The 15,519-nt window shown below is 34.7% G+C and overlaps 3 protein-coding genes across 5 annotated transcripts; all 3 read left to right on the top strand.

The window, feature by feature from the left end:
- The first annotated feature begins 2,632 nt into the window (after positions 1-2,632).
- LOC111312634 (alpha/beta-Hydrolases superfamily protein) lies at positions 2,633-8,374 on the top strand. Of its 3 annotated transcripts, none has more exons than XM_022913075.2 (10): positions 2,633-3,523; positions 3,643-4,800; positions 4,953-6,092; positions 6,234-6,275; positions 6,582-6,658; positions 6,913-6,997; positions 7,152-7,235; positions 7,368-7,469; positions 7,596-7,694; positions 7,936-8,374. In XM_022913075.2, exons 1-10 carry the CDS (start codon positions 2,768-2,770, stop codon positions 8,044-8,046), a joined length of 3,654 nt encoding a protein of 1,217 aa, XP_022768810.2. In that variant the 5' UTR covers positions 2,633-2,767; the 3' UTR covers positions 8,047-8,374. The 3 variants fall into 3 exon arrangements, with proteins under 3 accessions (XP_022768810.2, XP_022768811.2, XP_089623756.1); XM_022913076.2 differs by having other exon boundaries at positions 8,164-8,374; XM_089767630.1 differs by lacking the exon at positions 6,234-6,275.
- A 1,644-nt stretch (positions 8,375-10,018) lies between these two features.
- Positions 10,019-13,104, top strand: HO2 (heme oxygenase 2). The gene is made up of 5 exons (XM_089767651.1): positions 10,019-10,720; positions 11,335-11,558; positions 11,931-12,038; positions 12,139-12,267; positions 12,487-13,104. The coding sequence occupies exons 1-4, from the start codon at positions 10,135-10,137 to the stop codon at positions 12,229-12,231; spliced, it is 1,011 nt and encodes a 336-aa protein (XP_089623777.1). The 5' UTR covers positions 10,019-10,134; the 3' UTR covers positions 12,232-12,267; positions 12,487-13,104.
- A 714-nt stretch (positions 13,105-13,818) lies between these two features.
- Positions 13,819-15,519, top strand: LOC111312636 (uncharacterized). The gene is made up of 5 exons (XM_089767656.1): positions 13,819-14,214; positions 14,303-14,561; positions 14,694-14,873; positions 14,958-15,113; positions 15,206-15,519. The coding sequence occupies exons 1-5, from the start codon at positions 13,862-13,864 to the stop codon at positions 15,377-15,379; spliced, it is 1,122 nt and encodes a 373-aa protein (XP_089623782.1). The 5' UTR covers positions 13,819-13,861; the 3' UTR covers positions 15,380-15,519.

Below are 15,519 nucleotides of genomic sequence, written 5' to 3' on the forward strand. Positions count from 1 at the left end.
CATTATATGTGTCCCGTGTTCTTGTTAAATATACCTTATGGCTATAAATCCGATATATAGTCACTGGTAAGAAGTTCAAAACATGATTTTGAGATTCAAAATCTATTATACTTTTAACTATGAGTGACCTAAACTTATATTCAAAGTCTTTGAATATTTAAGATTATTGCACATCAACCAACATTTAGAGCATCCATGATTTTTTTAACATAAGCAATATGGCATTGCCTTAGTATTTTTTTTACTACCATCAAGTTGCTTATTCTATAGTAAACTAAAGTAATTGACAACTCAACAGGATATAGCTAGACTCATTAACAAAATAAATTGATCATTAATTTCTCATCTATCAATTTTGTATTCTTCCACATTAGAAGCATCTTTTTCCAACTAATTATATGTATTAGATGTTTTTTAATGATCTGTCTAAATTATATAATCATTGGATGTGTTTACTTAACGTCACTGATCAATGTTGTTTATAGCATATTCTATTCATATTTTCAAGTCCTAATATTGATATTAATTTTTTATTTTGTCTAAATAACAATGTTTATCTCTAAAGAATAAATGAATATGATGCATTGCACTTTTTGGATTTTTGGAGCTCATTGGAATTATTAATAGAGACCGTGGTCAACCTTTATATCTTGACAAATTCCATGTATAAGATAAAAATATCCTTTTGTGGCATAGTTTTATTATTTGGATTGAAACTTGAATTTAGTACTTTTAAATTTTTTTTTATCTTTTGAAATAGTGATTAATTGACTAATTATGGGTAAAAAATATATATTTTTTATTTTTTTTGTTTGGATTGAGGCATGACTTTTTTTTTATTTATTTATGGAAAGTAAGTTGATGGCATCAGTAACAAGTTGTTTAAACAAAAGCAAAAATTGAATATTTCTTTTTTTTTATATGAACATTAAATTTGGTTTGAAATGAAAAAAAAAAAAAAAAGCTTATTGATTATATTTTTTGTTTTTAAGGTGTAAACATGATAAAGTCTTTTAGTGAATTTGAAAAGTAATTTTAAAAGTTTAGTCTCAAGGTTAAGCATCTATAGCTGGCAAAGATTTTAATTAATAATTCATAATTGTCTCTCTATGAACTAAATAATTTTCTTCGTTTTTTTAGAATAATTATTCCTTCAAATTTTTAAATTGTTGTGATAAATTTTAAGAAGCTGATGAGGAGATATTGCAAAAAATATAAGTTTTTCGAATACTTTTCTAGCATCAATCATATATAATTTATTTCTAATATTTGATTTGTTCTTTTATCATTAACTGCAATATTAATATTAGTCAATCCCTCTTTGTATACTTAGGAAAAGCTTTGCCATAATTTAATTTACTTTTTATTTTTGTTTTTAATCTTTTAGAATTTTGTCTAATTGTTTGTAATAAATATTTTCATAACATGTTAAGAGATGTGTTATAGTTAGGAAATCGATTAATAACTTAAAAAATATATATAAATTATCAAAGTTAAAAAAAAAAAAAAAAAAAACTCATTTGAGTAGAACAATATTAAAAGATTTTAAAAAATCTTAAACCAAAAGTTAATTGATAGAATTTCTTATTTAAAACAAATAGCAACTTTGATATTGTAAATTTAAGCAATATAAAGTTTTTAAATGAAAATATTTAAAATTGTATCATCTCAAATCTAAATAGATCTAGAATTTATAAGGTAATATAAATAAATAATTTGATATAGAGTTTGTAAAATTCTTAAATGGATAAATATAGAATTGTGTAGCCTCAAATATGTACTTATCTTGATTTTAAGTATCATTATTTTATTATATTATATTGCCTTTTGAATTTGATATTAAAAAATATATATTTTTATGAATGTATGTAAATTTTTTGTAGCATAATATAAATCTACATTCTAGTTTTCAATAAAACTAATATTATCCAAATTGTTGGAATTCATTTAAAATAGTTTTGGATAATTATAAACATATACGAGTAAGTTACGATTTGTGATACATTTCAAGTTTAAAATTTTGAAAACTCGCTAACCATTTAAATTAAAGAATATATATTATATAAAAATATGGATAAATTTAAACTTTTATCAAATCATTTATTCTTTCAAAATTTTAACAACTAGTTTGAGTTATAATTTTGTTATAATATTAAAAAAATAATGTGTATGATTTACTAAAAATTGAAATTTAATTAAAAACAAAAACTAAAGTAAACAAATCAAAGTTAAAATTTAAATCACATTAATTTGGATAAGAGATTTTAGACGGATATTTGTAAAATAAACGGTTTTGGATAGATTATAGATATTTAAGAAATGTTTTTAAACGGTTTTGGAGAAATTATAAATTTTTAATATTACGGTATGGATATTTGAAAACGAGCAAGTATTCGAACCAATGCCATGCCTATAATTTGGTAATTATAATCATCTAATTGTATGCAAGTTTAGTCTTTTTGCAATCAAATCTATTTTTTAAAAGCCCAAAGGCTTTGATTAAGTTTAAAAAATATTTTAAGCCCATTTTTATTGGGCCAATTAAACCCATTTGTAAACATTAAAAGTCATAGGCCCTTTATTGCAAAGGGCAAAGGTTCGCATATGCGGCGAGAAAATTCCATTTTATAGACCGTCCGTATATTTTTAAAAACTTCGTCTTTTTCTTCAGTCGTGAATTTCTCTCCCGCCCTCCCTTTCAACGTAATTTCCTGATCCTTCTCTTTTTTTTATTTTTCATCAAAGTAATAATTTTTCTAATAAAATTATGCTTCGTCATGGCTTAAGGACTCGTCGGCCCTGCTATCTTCTTTATCCGCGACGGTTTTCCTCCTCCTCTAAAAACCCCATTGAATGCCCTAACAATCTCAATAATTCGTTTCCCGTCCCTTCCCGATCGCCGCAACCGCAAATTTTTCAAAATCATCTTTCAACTCTTCCTTCCAAAACCACCTCTTTTTCTCGAAATTCCGTTTTGTTCCTCTCCGCCACCCTCCTCTCCGCTCTTGTTGCTTCCGTCGCTGTCTTTTCCGCCAATAAAGGCAACGAAGCCTCCGACTCTAACCCTAACCCTAGAAAAAGCCCTTTTTACGAATCAATTGAGCACACGATCCATAAATCAAATGAGTCCTTCAAGAGGATCGTCCATCACGCTAAACAAACCAGCGTCGCTGCCTCTGTTTTGTGGCAATCGCTCAGGTCGGTGATGTCGTCCGCAAACGACGAAGTTCGGGCAGGGTTCGAGCTTCGCGTAGCCTCATTTCTTGCCGACATTGCCGCCGCCAATGCTAGTCGAAGGAAGGCTATCGTGAGCGCCGGTGGCGGCGCGGTGGTTGACTGGCTGCTGGAGACGGTAGCAGTGGGAAAAACGGATGTTATCAGCACTCAGGCCGAGGCGGCGAGGGCGTTGGCTTACCTAATTGCGGATCCCGACGTGCGCAAAGACGTACTTGGAAGAGCAGGTGCCATCCCCTATTTGTTGAGGTTCATTTTTTCATCTCAACCTCAAAATAAATCTAAAAGGGTAAGTTTTTATTTCTTTTGATTATCCACTGATTATGAAAATATTTTTGCACCCCAACTTTGTTGGTGCTTCTAAGTTTTTTGTTTTACCATTGATAAATAGCTTTTGTGTGGGAGCAGCATCCGGGACGTAGTTCATTCGATATTTCTGATTCTTTGAAAGGTAGAAGTATGCTTGTGGCTGCTATAATGGATATTGTTACATCCAATTGTGACAGTGTAGAAAAGGCATCTTTTAAGCCTTGGTTACCAGGGAATGCGGAAATGAGAGATATTGCAGCAGCCATTCAAGTTATTGAGGAAGGTGGCATGCATTTAGACGAGGGAGAGAGAAATGATGACAATGATGGGGGAAGAGGAATGAAGGGGATTGGGATTAAAATTCTTGAAGGAACGACTGTTATAGGGCTGTCGCGAACAATGGAGTATATGAAGTTAGATCATTCAAATGTTACCCGTGTGGCATTAGATAGGGATACTTCGAAAACACTTACTTTGTTGAATAAGGATGATAGTTCGGTGGGACAAGCCAATTTGTCTGCTGCTGTTGTTCCTGGTCTTTGGGATGATTTGCATTCCCAGCATGTTGCTGTGCCTTTTGCTGCATGGGCATTAGCCAACTGGGCAATGGCATCGGAGATCAATAGGTCCCATATTGAAGAACTGGATCGAGATGGAGAGGCTGTCATGACTGCTTTACTAGCAGCTGAGAGATCTGTGAAATGGCATGGTAGCTTGGTGGCTCGGTTGTTATTGGAAGATCATAATCTTCCCTTAAAAGACTCTGTCTCTGATTGGGCCTCCAGTCTTCTTTCTACTGCTTCACATGCAAGCAAAAATGAAGACATTTCCTTAACTCAAATGGCTTTATCTGCTTTAATAGTTGCTGTTGAGAGGAGCCAGGAAGCAAGGAGGACTGTGATGGAGAAGGGTCTTGAGCTGATGAGAGTCACTGCAACGAGGACAGCAAAGCATCAGCAGGTTCAAGAAGCTCTGGCAAAAGCTTTGGAATTGCTCTCAACTGAGGACGTGCATTTATCTCTCGAAGAAAGTCAAAAGTGGTCTAGTATATTGCTTTCTTGGGTTTTTGGAAAATCTTCCTCCAATGCAATCCAATCCTCTGCCATAAGAATTCTTTCATGCATTCTTGAAGCCCACGGCCCATCTTCTGTTCCAATTTCTCAAGGATGGTTAGCTCTTCTGCTAAATGATCTCCTGATTTCCTGCAAGGCATCATCTATTAAAGGAGGCACTCAGCCTAAGAGTAACAAAGTAAAGGTTCGAAGATGTACCTTTTGTTTTTAATTGCTTTAATTGTTTTGACTATATGCAAATTTAATCGCACTATGCACTTGTTCTGGAAGCTAAGAATAGAATGTAACATTTTCAACTTAAACTACTCATAGTTATGATCTAGTTGAATTTTGCAGACTCAGATCGATCAGTCTAACATTCTTTCAGCCACACAGACTGTTAATCAATTAGCAGTTGCAGTCGTTAATCTGGCTGGCAATCAGTTGGCCGATTCTGTCGATACCTTCCTACTGGCAGATCTTCTTTCTCTTGAACCTTTTGCTGGACCATTTAAAAATCTAAAGAAAGATAATCCTCCAAAGTTTGATGTTGCAGATTCTGCATTGGCTACCCTCAAGGGGATCAAAGCACTGACTGAAATTTGTGTTGAAGATTCTTTATTACAGGATAAAATTACTGATTTGGGGGTCTTATGTTTGCTAAGACGCTATTTGTTACGTGATGATTATGAGAAACTTGCTGCAATAGAGGCTTATGCTGCATCTAGAGCGCCTGAGGCCAAAGAAAGGGTTTCAAGTAATGCTGGTGAGTCATCACCTTCAAAAACAAACAATCCATCTAGCGTCCGAGTCCCACCTACTGCTCACATTCGGAAGCATGCAGCTAGACTGTTAACCATTCTTTCACTCCTTCCAAAAGTCCAGAAAGTCATTGCAGCTGATGAAACTTGGTGTAAATGGCTTGAGGATTGTGCTAGTGGGAAGATATCAGGCATCAGTGACCTTAAGATACAAAGTTATGCTAGGGCCATTCTGTTAAATGTATTTTGCAATCAGCGAATTGGTGTTGACTCAGTAAATAGTGTTCCTGAAACTAGTAGCAGAGAGGGAACAAGCATTTGCCCACGTTATGATGACATGATATTCTTAATTAACCCTGAACTTCCCCATTGGAAGTGTCCTGGAAAAGACCAATCCTCTGTTGAGAAAGACAAGTCTCTTTTGAATGAGGTTGATTCCATGAACAGTGATAGGACAACTGTAACCCAAGTTTCAGATGTTGCTGACTCATCCAGTTCTTTTAATGTATCTAATAATGATTCCAAATCAGAGATTCCTCAAATGGATATTGTCTTTGTACATGGGCTACGTGGTGGGCCTTATAAAACTTGGCGCATAGCTGAGGACAAATCCTCAACTAAGTCTAGCTTGGTAGAGAAAATTGATGAAGAAGCAGGGAAGCTTGGGACATTTTGGCCAGGTGAATGGCTTTCAGCTGATTTTCCTCAAGCTCGCTTGTTTTCCCTGAAATACAAGGTTTGTTTTAGTTTTATGGTAGTTTGAAGAAGTTTATGAATTACTCCATTTTTTTGGCAATCAGTTTAGTTCTAGTGATTTTGAGGTGTTCACTGGGCTGTTTCTCACACTCCAAGATCATTTTCATATTGTTTAATACAGACAAACTTAACACAGTGGTCCGGAGCTTCCCTGCCTCTTCAGGTTTGCTGCTTTTGGTTTATTTAGTTTGTCAATTTTGTTATGCTTCATTTACTGGAGTTCTGGTCATGAGTCACCTGAGAAATTCATTTATAATACACTTAGATGCATGCTTAGATTAACTCATGAGTTTTTCTCCCCTCTTTAAACCCATGCAACATTGAATACATTTTTTGGAAACTCAGTTTATTAGTTCCATGTTGCCATATTTCTTATGATATGCATTGGTGTAATAGAAATCTTCAAACTTGTGATCATCATTTGTTTTTTCTGCTGACATTATTCATGAACATTTCATTTGACCTCCAGGAAGTTAGCTCCGTGCTACTAAAGAAGCTGGTTGCTGCAGGCATTGGGAATCGGCCTGTCGTTTTTGTGACGCACAGGTTAATCAATTCAACCTCTCTTTCCTTTTCTTTTTGCCTTGGGGGTGCTGGTGGGGCCGGGGGGCAGGTGCAAAGCTATTTTTATTTGATTCTAGTCCGCTGAAGGATGGTTAATGTTAATCTTTGTGTTGGAAAATAAAAGTTTCAAGTTGGTTTCTTTTGGCTAAGAACGCTTTTTTGTGACTAGGGTAGTTTTTAATTGTTTCAGTTTCCATAACTTTATAGTTCAATGCATGACTTTCTCTTATATGTAGCATGGGAGGTCTGGTGGTCAAGCAGATGTTACATAAAGCAAAGGCAGAAAATATGGAGAACCTTGTGAACAACACCATTGGAGTTGTAAGTGCTCAAATATTAGATACTTGCAATTTCCATTATTTTATTGCAAACAATCCCATTAAAATAAAAAGTGGAACCTTGAGGCATGATGTTAATGTGTTTGAACATCTTGCCATGGCAAGTTCAGTAATCTTGGTGTTTCGTGTAATTTCAGGTGTTCTATAGCTGCCCACATTTTGGCAGCAAGCTTGCTGATATGCCCTGGCGAATGGGCCTTGTGTTACGTCCGGCTCCAACTGTTAGTATATGATCAATTATGAATCGACAACTTTTTAATCAGTACATAACTGTGATTCTGAAATTTTGGACTGTTAAAATAGTTTCAATTCAGAATCTAATGTTGATGTTTTTCACTGGTTTTCTTTCATAGATAGGGGAACTAAGAAGTGATTCTCCACGACTTGTAGAACTTAATGACTTTCTTCGTCACCTTCATAAGAAACAGAAGCTCCAAGTCCTTAGTTTCTCTGAGGTAATTGATCGGCATCTATTCATGATAATGTATTCCCTTCCCCCAAGAATGCTGCATTGTTGTGTGTGTGTGTGTTTGCAGTGTCACCTTAAGCATGATATGAGCTTCAAACTTGCTATTTTGCAGACCCAGGTCACACCAATTGTTGAAGGCTATGGGGGATGGGCCTTACGTATGGAAATCGTGCCAATTGAATCGGCCTATCCTGGATTTGGTGAACTTGTTGTAAGTGTTTATCTTTTGACTTTGGTACTTATATATTCTTAAATGATAAAAATTTGGATCATTTAAATAAAAATGGTAACACAAATAGGTAACATCAACAGACCAAAATGCTTCTATGAAAATGATAATGTAAGTTGGTAACATCTATAAATCAAAATGCTTTAACATTATTCTGTGTTCCAATGATGGTCTAAATGGTTCTAGTCTCCAAAAGTTAATTGTTCTTTTGACTGTGAAACAGGTATTAGAGTCAACAGATCATATAAATTCATGCAAACCGCTCAGCCGCTCTGATCCTTCATACACAGAAACGTTAGAATTCTTGCGTAAACTTATAGCTCAATATACATGAAGAGAAATTTAGTCTTATACTCAGCAATAGGCATCATTTCTCTCTCTCTCTCTCTTTTTAATCTTAATGAACTTCATAGTCATAGATACCAGAGCTAATTTGATTTTTGCTTGGAAGTTGGCGGAATCAAATATTTCATTCAGGAGCAAATCGGCTGTGGATCAGATAACTAACCTTTAGGAGGCGTTTGGATGGACGTTTGATGGTTTTTGATTTAATAAACATTTATTATCGGTATGATAATTATTGCGTTTTTTTGAACAAAACGTAGTATTTGACACTTAATTTTTACTGCGAGTCTTTGAATAGAATTGCATTATTTTTTTCATCTATTTGACTTGATAGTTTTTGATTTAATGAACATTTATTATGGGTTTGTCGGTTAATATATATTTTTGTAAAATAAACACAATAATTGTTTATTATATTTGTTTAATTACTGTATTTTTTACATTTATTGGATGAAATTAATGCATTAATTGATGGTTAATTTTTTTTTTTTTTTATAATTGGTCATTCGAATACTGCATTTATTGTATTTTTTAGATGAAATTAATACAGTAATTGATGTATTGTTGCGTTTATTATGTACTGAAAGGTATTATAGTAAAATATTTAAGTTATCTTAGGTTTTTTTCAACCAAATACAGAAATTTAAAAACGGGATGTAATGAAAAATCGTATTTCCCTTGAAATTATACTTTCTTAGTATTATATTTTATTTTGAAATTTAAGATTTTGCGAATAAAATGTGTTCACTGATAGTGTTTTTGGATTGAGGGGAAGGGAAAGAAAAGCAAAAAGGGTAAAGAAAACAAAATTATTCTATGAAAAAATTATTATATCTATATTTTTATTAACACTAAAAGTTTAATTTAGTTATATATATATGTGTGTCTTTCAAGTTATAAATAACAAAAAAACAATAAATATGCATCATGGAAGTATGGAACAAGCAGCACAAGAGAGAAATTTCCCAAAACTATCATCAAGTAACACTAGCATTCTAGAAGTTTATCAACAACAACCAAAGATGTAAATCAGAACATAAACGAGTGTCAAGAAAAATGGATGAAGGATATAAGCTTGAAAATATATTTTTATATTTTTTGTTATTTTATAAAAAAATATTATAATTGAAAAAAATATTATGATAAATCATTTTTTTTCTTTTTTATTCTTTATTCAAATAATGGTTATTAGATTTTTTTTTTATAAGTTTTAACTATTTAAATAAAGAGTACATACATAATTTTCTTTCATTTAAAAAACTTTTTTTTTTCTTTTTCTTTCTTTGTTAATATTTATGCAATAAAAATTTTTTTTTTCTTTTTTTTCCTTTATTAATAGTTATCCAAATATAAGGTTAGGAAAAAGTTAGCATCTTCCTCTCTATACCATCATATGATCAACATTTTTATACCAGCTTTCTATACATCATCCCTCTTTCTATCCTTTAGACAGTACATCCGTTTTTTTTTTTTTTTTTGTATTCTTTTTCCTCGTTTACTTGTATCAGTAGAAAGTAGAAACCCATCCCATGAATGGGTTCTTAAAATGCTGTATAAACGCTGCGAGTAAAAGAAATACAATGATTGATCAAAGTGTTGCAAACCCATGTTGCTGCTCTTTCCCATTGTTCTTAAATAAGCCTCTGTTCACTTTCCAAAAGAAAAGTCTATGTTCCATACTTCCATTGCGTAAATTCGTCAATCAGATCATCAGGCCGAAGGCCACCGAAGGCCCCCGATAATATATACATGGCTAGCCCTAGGGGAGATTACGTTTCGACTAGGCATTCCTTGATTTCGGGCTATTGTTGGTGAATCCATGGGCTCCTAGGCTTAGAGAAGCTTAAATCAATAATGGGGTGAATGAACATCTGACCCAGAATGGACTCCTGGTTGGAGACTTCGAGTTATCACTTAGCTTTACCGCGGTTTATGGTCCACAAATGGAATATGCGAAAGGAATGGGCCTTTTAGGAGCCTGTTTTTGAAAATGGCCACCCAATATAGAGCCCATTAACTGCAAAAACTTCATCTCTCAATCTCATCATCTCTTCCTCCCATCCGTGTTTGGGAAACGATGCGATTGTATTGTCCTTGTGAACATCTTTCAATGGACATGGCTTTGCGACCGCCTGTCTTTCATCCAACAGCTTTCAGGCCTTGTCAAGTTTCATTCCCCTTCTTCAGTTTCACAACCCCAACCCAATACCTTCATCTCAACAGAACCAGAAATGTAGGATCCACAATCTTTTGCTGCTCTACTTCTTCTACTGTTTCTTCGACGAGTAGTAGTAGTAATAACAACATGACAGGGCTTCCGGTCAAAAAGAAAAGGATGAGGTACAGGAAACAGCGCCCTGGAGAGAGCGTGGGTATTACTGAAGAGATGAGATTTGTTGCTATGAGGCTTCGTAATATTAACGGTAAAAAGGTCACTTCCAATAGTGTTACCGACACTGACACTGACAGTAAAAATACCCAAGGAGAAGAAGAGGAAGGACGAGGAGATAATGCTGAAGCAGTGGAAAACAATCAAGGTGTAGGTGATGGAGTTGCAGAGACTTGGACACCCAGTATGGAAGGGTTCCTTAAGTACTTGGTTGATAGCAAGCTCGTCTTCAACACTATTGAGCGTATCGTTGATGAATCAAATGATGTTGCTTGTGAGTCCTTTTCCTTGCAATTTTCTTCTTTTTTTTTTCTATTGTTTTACAAAATAGGTGCTCTTGACCTTGTTTTGTTTTTCCATTATCTGGGCGCCTGTTCTATTTTTTATGTGTAAAAGGGGAGAATTATATCCTCCCTGTTCTGTACCCCATATATTGAAACAAAAAGGAAAAAAGAAAAGAATTTACTTGGTATCACTGTCCCTGCTAGCTTATGGTATTGGTCTGAACTCTGAAGGGCTAAAAGAATTTATTTTTGTTCTAGACGATGAACTTGTGGCTGTCCCTACTGATTGAGATTTTGAGTACTCTGTTAGAGTAAAATTTGGGCATTTGCTTTCTTATTTATGCTGCCTATGCCTGTCATGTCTTAAATATGCAGTCTAACAAGGAAGTTTCTTGATATTGGGTGTTATCTTCTTGTCTTGTTTTGAGTTCATAGATGCAGAGTTAACCTTTTTTGTTCAATGAATTGATGTTGGATCTTTTCCCATTGTAATGATGTGAGCAATTGGTTATTGCTTAATTTCATGATTGTCACACAATATTTTCTAGAGTAAAAATCTTGCTTGTTGAGTTAGTTTAAAATTTAACATTGAAATCTGCTACAGATGCCTACTTCAGGAGAACTGGATTGGAAAGATCAGCAGGTCTTTCTAAAGATCTAGAATGGTTTAGCCAAAAAGATCTTGTGATTCCAGAACCAAGCAATCCAGGAGTTTCTTATGTCAAGTATTTGGAGGAATTAGAAGAGAAAAGTGCCCCACTTTTCTTGTCCCATTTCTACAATATATATTTTTCACACATAGCCGGTGGCCAAGTGATAGTAAGAAAGGTATGCGTGAATGGTCATTGCACATGCTGCTATCATATCATGCCGTGTAATAGTGTCGACTTTTCGCTGCTCGAAGTGGCAATGAAAGGTTTTGTAAATTTGAGGCCGTAAACGTTTATATTGTTATTATTTTTATATTTGGGAACTTAGAAGTTAGAAGAGTTCTTGTGTGTGATTTATGTTGTGTCCTTCAGAAAATACTAATCAAAAAGAGAATTGTGCACGCTAACAGTGTCTCTCTGCAAAGTGAAGGAAAAAGAATTTTTATTTACCAAAATGAGAATGCAAGAGCCAAAAACCATATATTTTTTGCCAACATAGATTTTCTCAGACCAAATCAATCATCTTTCTCTAATGTTTTATTTTCTTTAGGTTTCTGAACAGCTCTTTGAAGGAAGGGAGCTGGAGTTCTATAAATGGGAGGGTGATGTAAAAGAATTGTTGAAAGGTGTACGGGAGAATCTCAACATGCTTGGAGAGGTTGATAATTGAGATTGCTATCTAAACGAAAAATGATTTGTTTCCTTTTTCTGGGATTTTTCTCCATACTTATTTTTTTATTCTGGCTGATACTGTGCAGCACTGGTCTCGAGATGATCGAAACAAATGCTTAAAGGAAGCAGCAAAGTCTTTCAAGTTTTTGGGGCAGATAGTTCGCTTGATCATCTTATAGACCAGATTGGTTTGAATCACAGCTCTGTATAATTTTGTAAGGCCATAACCTTGTCCGCCTAACTTGTTCTCTCTCACCCCCCTTCCTTTCCAAAAGCACGGCATGCCCTTGATAGTTGATATTGGAATATCAAATCTGTTGATATATCCTGGAAACAAAGCAACAATCCTCTTGCTCAAACTTTAGCTTGGCTTTCCAAATCTCCCCTCATTGTTTCAGCTAATATGATTGATGTGTTTTCTTGCTGTTCAACAGGTAACACATTCACCAAGTAGTCGGACAGCAAGCGAGTGACTACAGTACCGTGTCATGTATTCAGGAACATCAATGTCCTCTACTGGTGACATTTTTTACTTAGGACACTCAGCAAAGGTGATGTGTGAAAATAAACGGCTAGTTTGATAGTGGTGATGCTTCTTGTTATTGGGATTTGGTTTTGATACAACATGCAAGAAGCCAGGAATTTCTCCTAGTGGGTATACGAGTATGCAGGATTTGCTTAAAGATGCGTCATTTTATGTACCATTTGAAATCTGAAAAGAGATAGCAATGTGGGAACAGAAACCAGACAGAACGAATATGTGCAGTGCGTCTGCTCTGCTGGTTCAAGCACAGTTAAATCTGTCGAGTCGTATGGTGGCCTAGTTCTAGTTGGAGTATTGCCAATATAGAAAAAGGAGGAAAAAGTAATAAATTTGAGACCACTCAGGCTAGGCAAATGTGAACTTGCTATTTCTGTCTGTCTTTCTTCTCTTACTTGACCAACAGAAAAGGAGTAGATATTGCAACTCGATAGAAGATTTTGTGTAGTACCTAATGTCACATCAGAGGATATGTATTTTGACCAATTAATAAAGTGCATTTTTCTCTTCATTCGCCCCATTTCTTCTCTCTCTTTCTCTCTCTTTTGAATATTGATATTAGTAATACATTTTTTTTCACCATTTTATTTTTTCATTCTGTTATGGCTAAGTGCTTCAAGGTAGGAACAACCATTCATGATTCAAACAAATGAGTACTATAGTATTCAAGGGATGCAATCTTACTCTCTTGTGAAGGAAATTAATCCTTGTTTTATGTTTGGAATGTTGTATCTGCCTTTGGCTTGGAGATGCTCCAGACCAGATTCCAGAGAAAGGTAAAAGAGTCTCAGAAGAAAACCCACTTTAAGTAAAGTTACTGAGAAGCGCATTAACGAAGGCAAAAGTACTGTAATATGAATATCATAGTAATAATCAACATGTTTAACGTGGACAAAAAATACAGAAGAAAAGAAAAAGTGCGGGAGGGGACATATATGGTGTTTGTTCTTGTTTTCTTTTCTATGGCCTTTCCACCCTGGATTAATCCAGGTTCTTTTCGAGTTTTCTCCCTGTTGTTCCTTTTTTAAGTTTTATGTTCAATGGATAGGCAAATGATTACATGGTTTACAGTCTACACAAACACATTGTTTTCCTTACAATTTGCATGCTTTTGACCTGATATTGTCATATTCTGACCGCTTCTTTCGCCTTCTTTTTCTCAAAAATCTACAAACTCAAACGAATATAATATGGAAATCCTATAACTTCTGCTTACACTTTTTGAATTTTTAATGGAGAATTTTACATGGAAGCCTCAGTAAGTTCCTATGTCCACCAGTACCTTTTTTTCGCACTACATTTTCTTGGTTAACTCTGCTGAATCGTTGGCTACTATTAATGATTTTCTTTGGTTACATTTGAAACTCATGCAGGACCCGAAATTCATAAAGTCTCCTAAGAAATCTCCATTAATATTAACAATTGTAGTCTTATTTTTCCTCATGGTTTCTGGAGTTTATATCTGCTCAATCCGATTATGGCAAATAAGCCCACGAACAAACGCCAAATTTCTAAATATAAAAGCACTAGACCAGCAGCAGCAGCAGAAATGTCAAGCTCCCGACATTGAACAATGGGAAGCTCCTCTTATACATTTTCCAAATCCTAAAACATTTAACAGGTACCAACAATGTAATTAATCTTCTTCGATTATTATCCATGCATGGTTCAATTTAATATGTTGTTAAAAATGAAGCTTGTTTATGCAGGGAAGAATGTGTCTGCAATCCAGTAAGATATTTTGCCATTTTTTCAATGCAGAGATCAGGGAGTGGTTGGTTTGAGACATTGTTAAATAGTCATATAAATGTTAGCTCCAATGGAGAAATTTTTGGACTTAGGGATAGGAGAAGTAATATTTCTTCAATTTTGGAGACATTGGATAGAGTTTATAACCTTGACTGGTTCTCTAGTGCTTCCAAGAATGAGTGCTCAGCTGCAATTGGATTCAAATGGATGCTTAATCAGGTGAGTGACGCATCAGAATTTGGCTTCTAAATTTACAATTTCACATGGGAATTGAGAAAGTGATAGTATTTGCTTATTTGTTTTTTCTTAAAGATTTCAAATTGCACATGATACTTATTAAATATTTTCCAGGGTGTGATGCAACATCACAAAGATATCGTCGAGTACTTCAAGAAAAATGGAGTTTCTGCAATATTTCTATTCAGAAAGAATTTGCTTCGCAGAACGATATCTCTGCTTGCAAATGCCTATGACAAAGACGTTAGGCCATTGAATGGAACCCACAAATCTCATGTCCATTCATCAGCCGAGGTTTCCTCAGCTTGACTCTCACAAGCATGTATCTTACTTCATTTGGTTACCATGTACTAGCTAATCATAATGATCGAATTTCAGGCTCAGATACTTGCAAAATACAAGCCAACTATAAATATCACGAAACTGATTCCTGAATTGAAGCAAGCCGAACGAAAAACTGCAAAGGCTGTTGAATATTTCAACACCACTCGCCATATGGTTCTTCACTATGAGGATCTTGTCAAAAACCGCACGGTAATAGTTAAAAACTCGTACTATTTCCATCATACACATTCAAATTCAAGCTTCTATCAAGACTCACAGTTAGAAGTTTTCTCCGAATACAGAAACTCATCAGAGAGGTTCAAGAGTTCCTAAGATTGCCTTATAGAGAGCTCACCAGTGGTCAAGTTAAGATACACACGGCGCCATTGTCAGAGCAAGTAGCAAATTGGGAAGATGTTCAGGAAGCAGTGAAGAAAGCATCATATGAAAGCTTCCTTCATTCGGATTATTATTAGATTTAGTTTTATGGTCTTTGAATACTGCAACAGATTTCACAATTTTGGTTAATAGAATCTTCTCTTAACAAACTTTTGGCATCTTATAGGAATTCTTGTTCTTGCACCATCTGGCTCAAGTAAATAATGAAAATTCCTGT

This window comes from Durio zibethinus, chromosome 1 (genome assembly GCF_047325235.1).
Source record: "Durio zibethinus cultivar Kanyao isolate XHJ-2024 chromosome 1, ASM4732523v1, whole genome shotgun sequence".
Taxonomy (NCBI): Eukaryota; Viridiplantae; Streptophyta; class Magnoliopsida; order Malvales; family Malvaceae; genus Durio; species Durio zibethinus.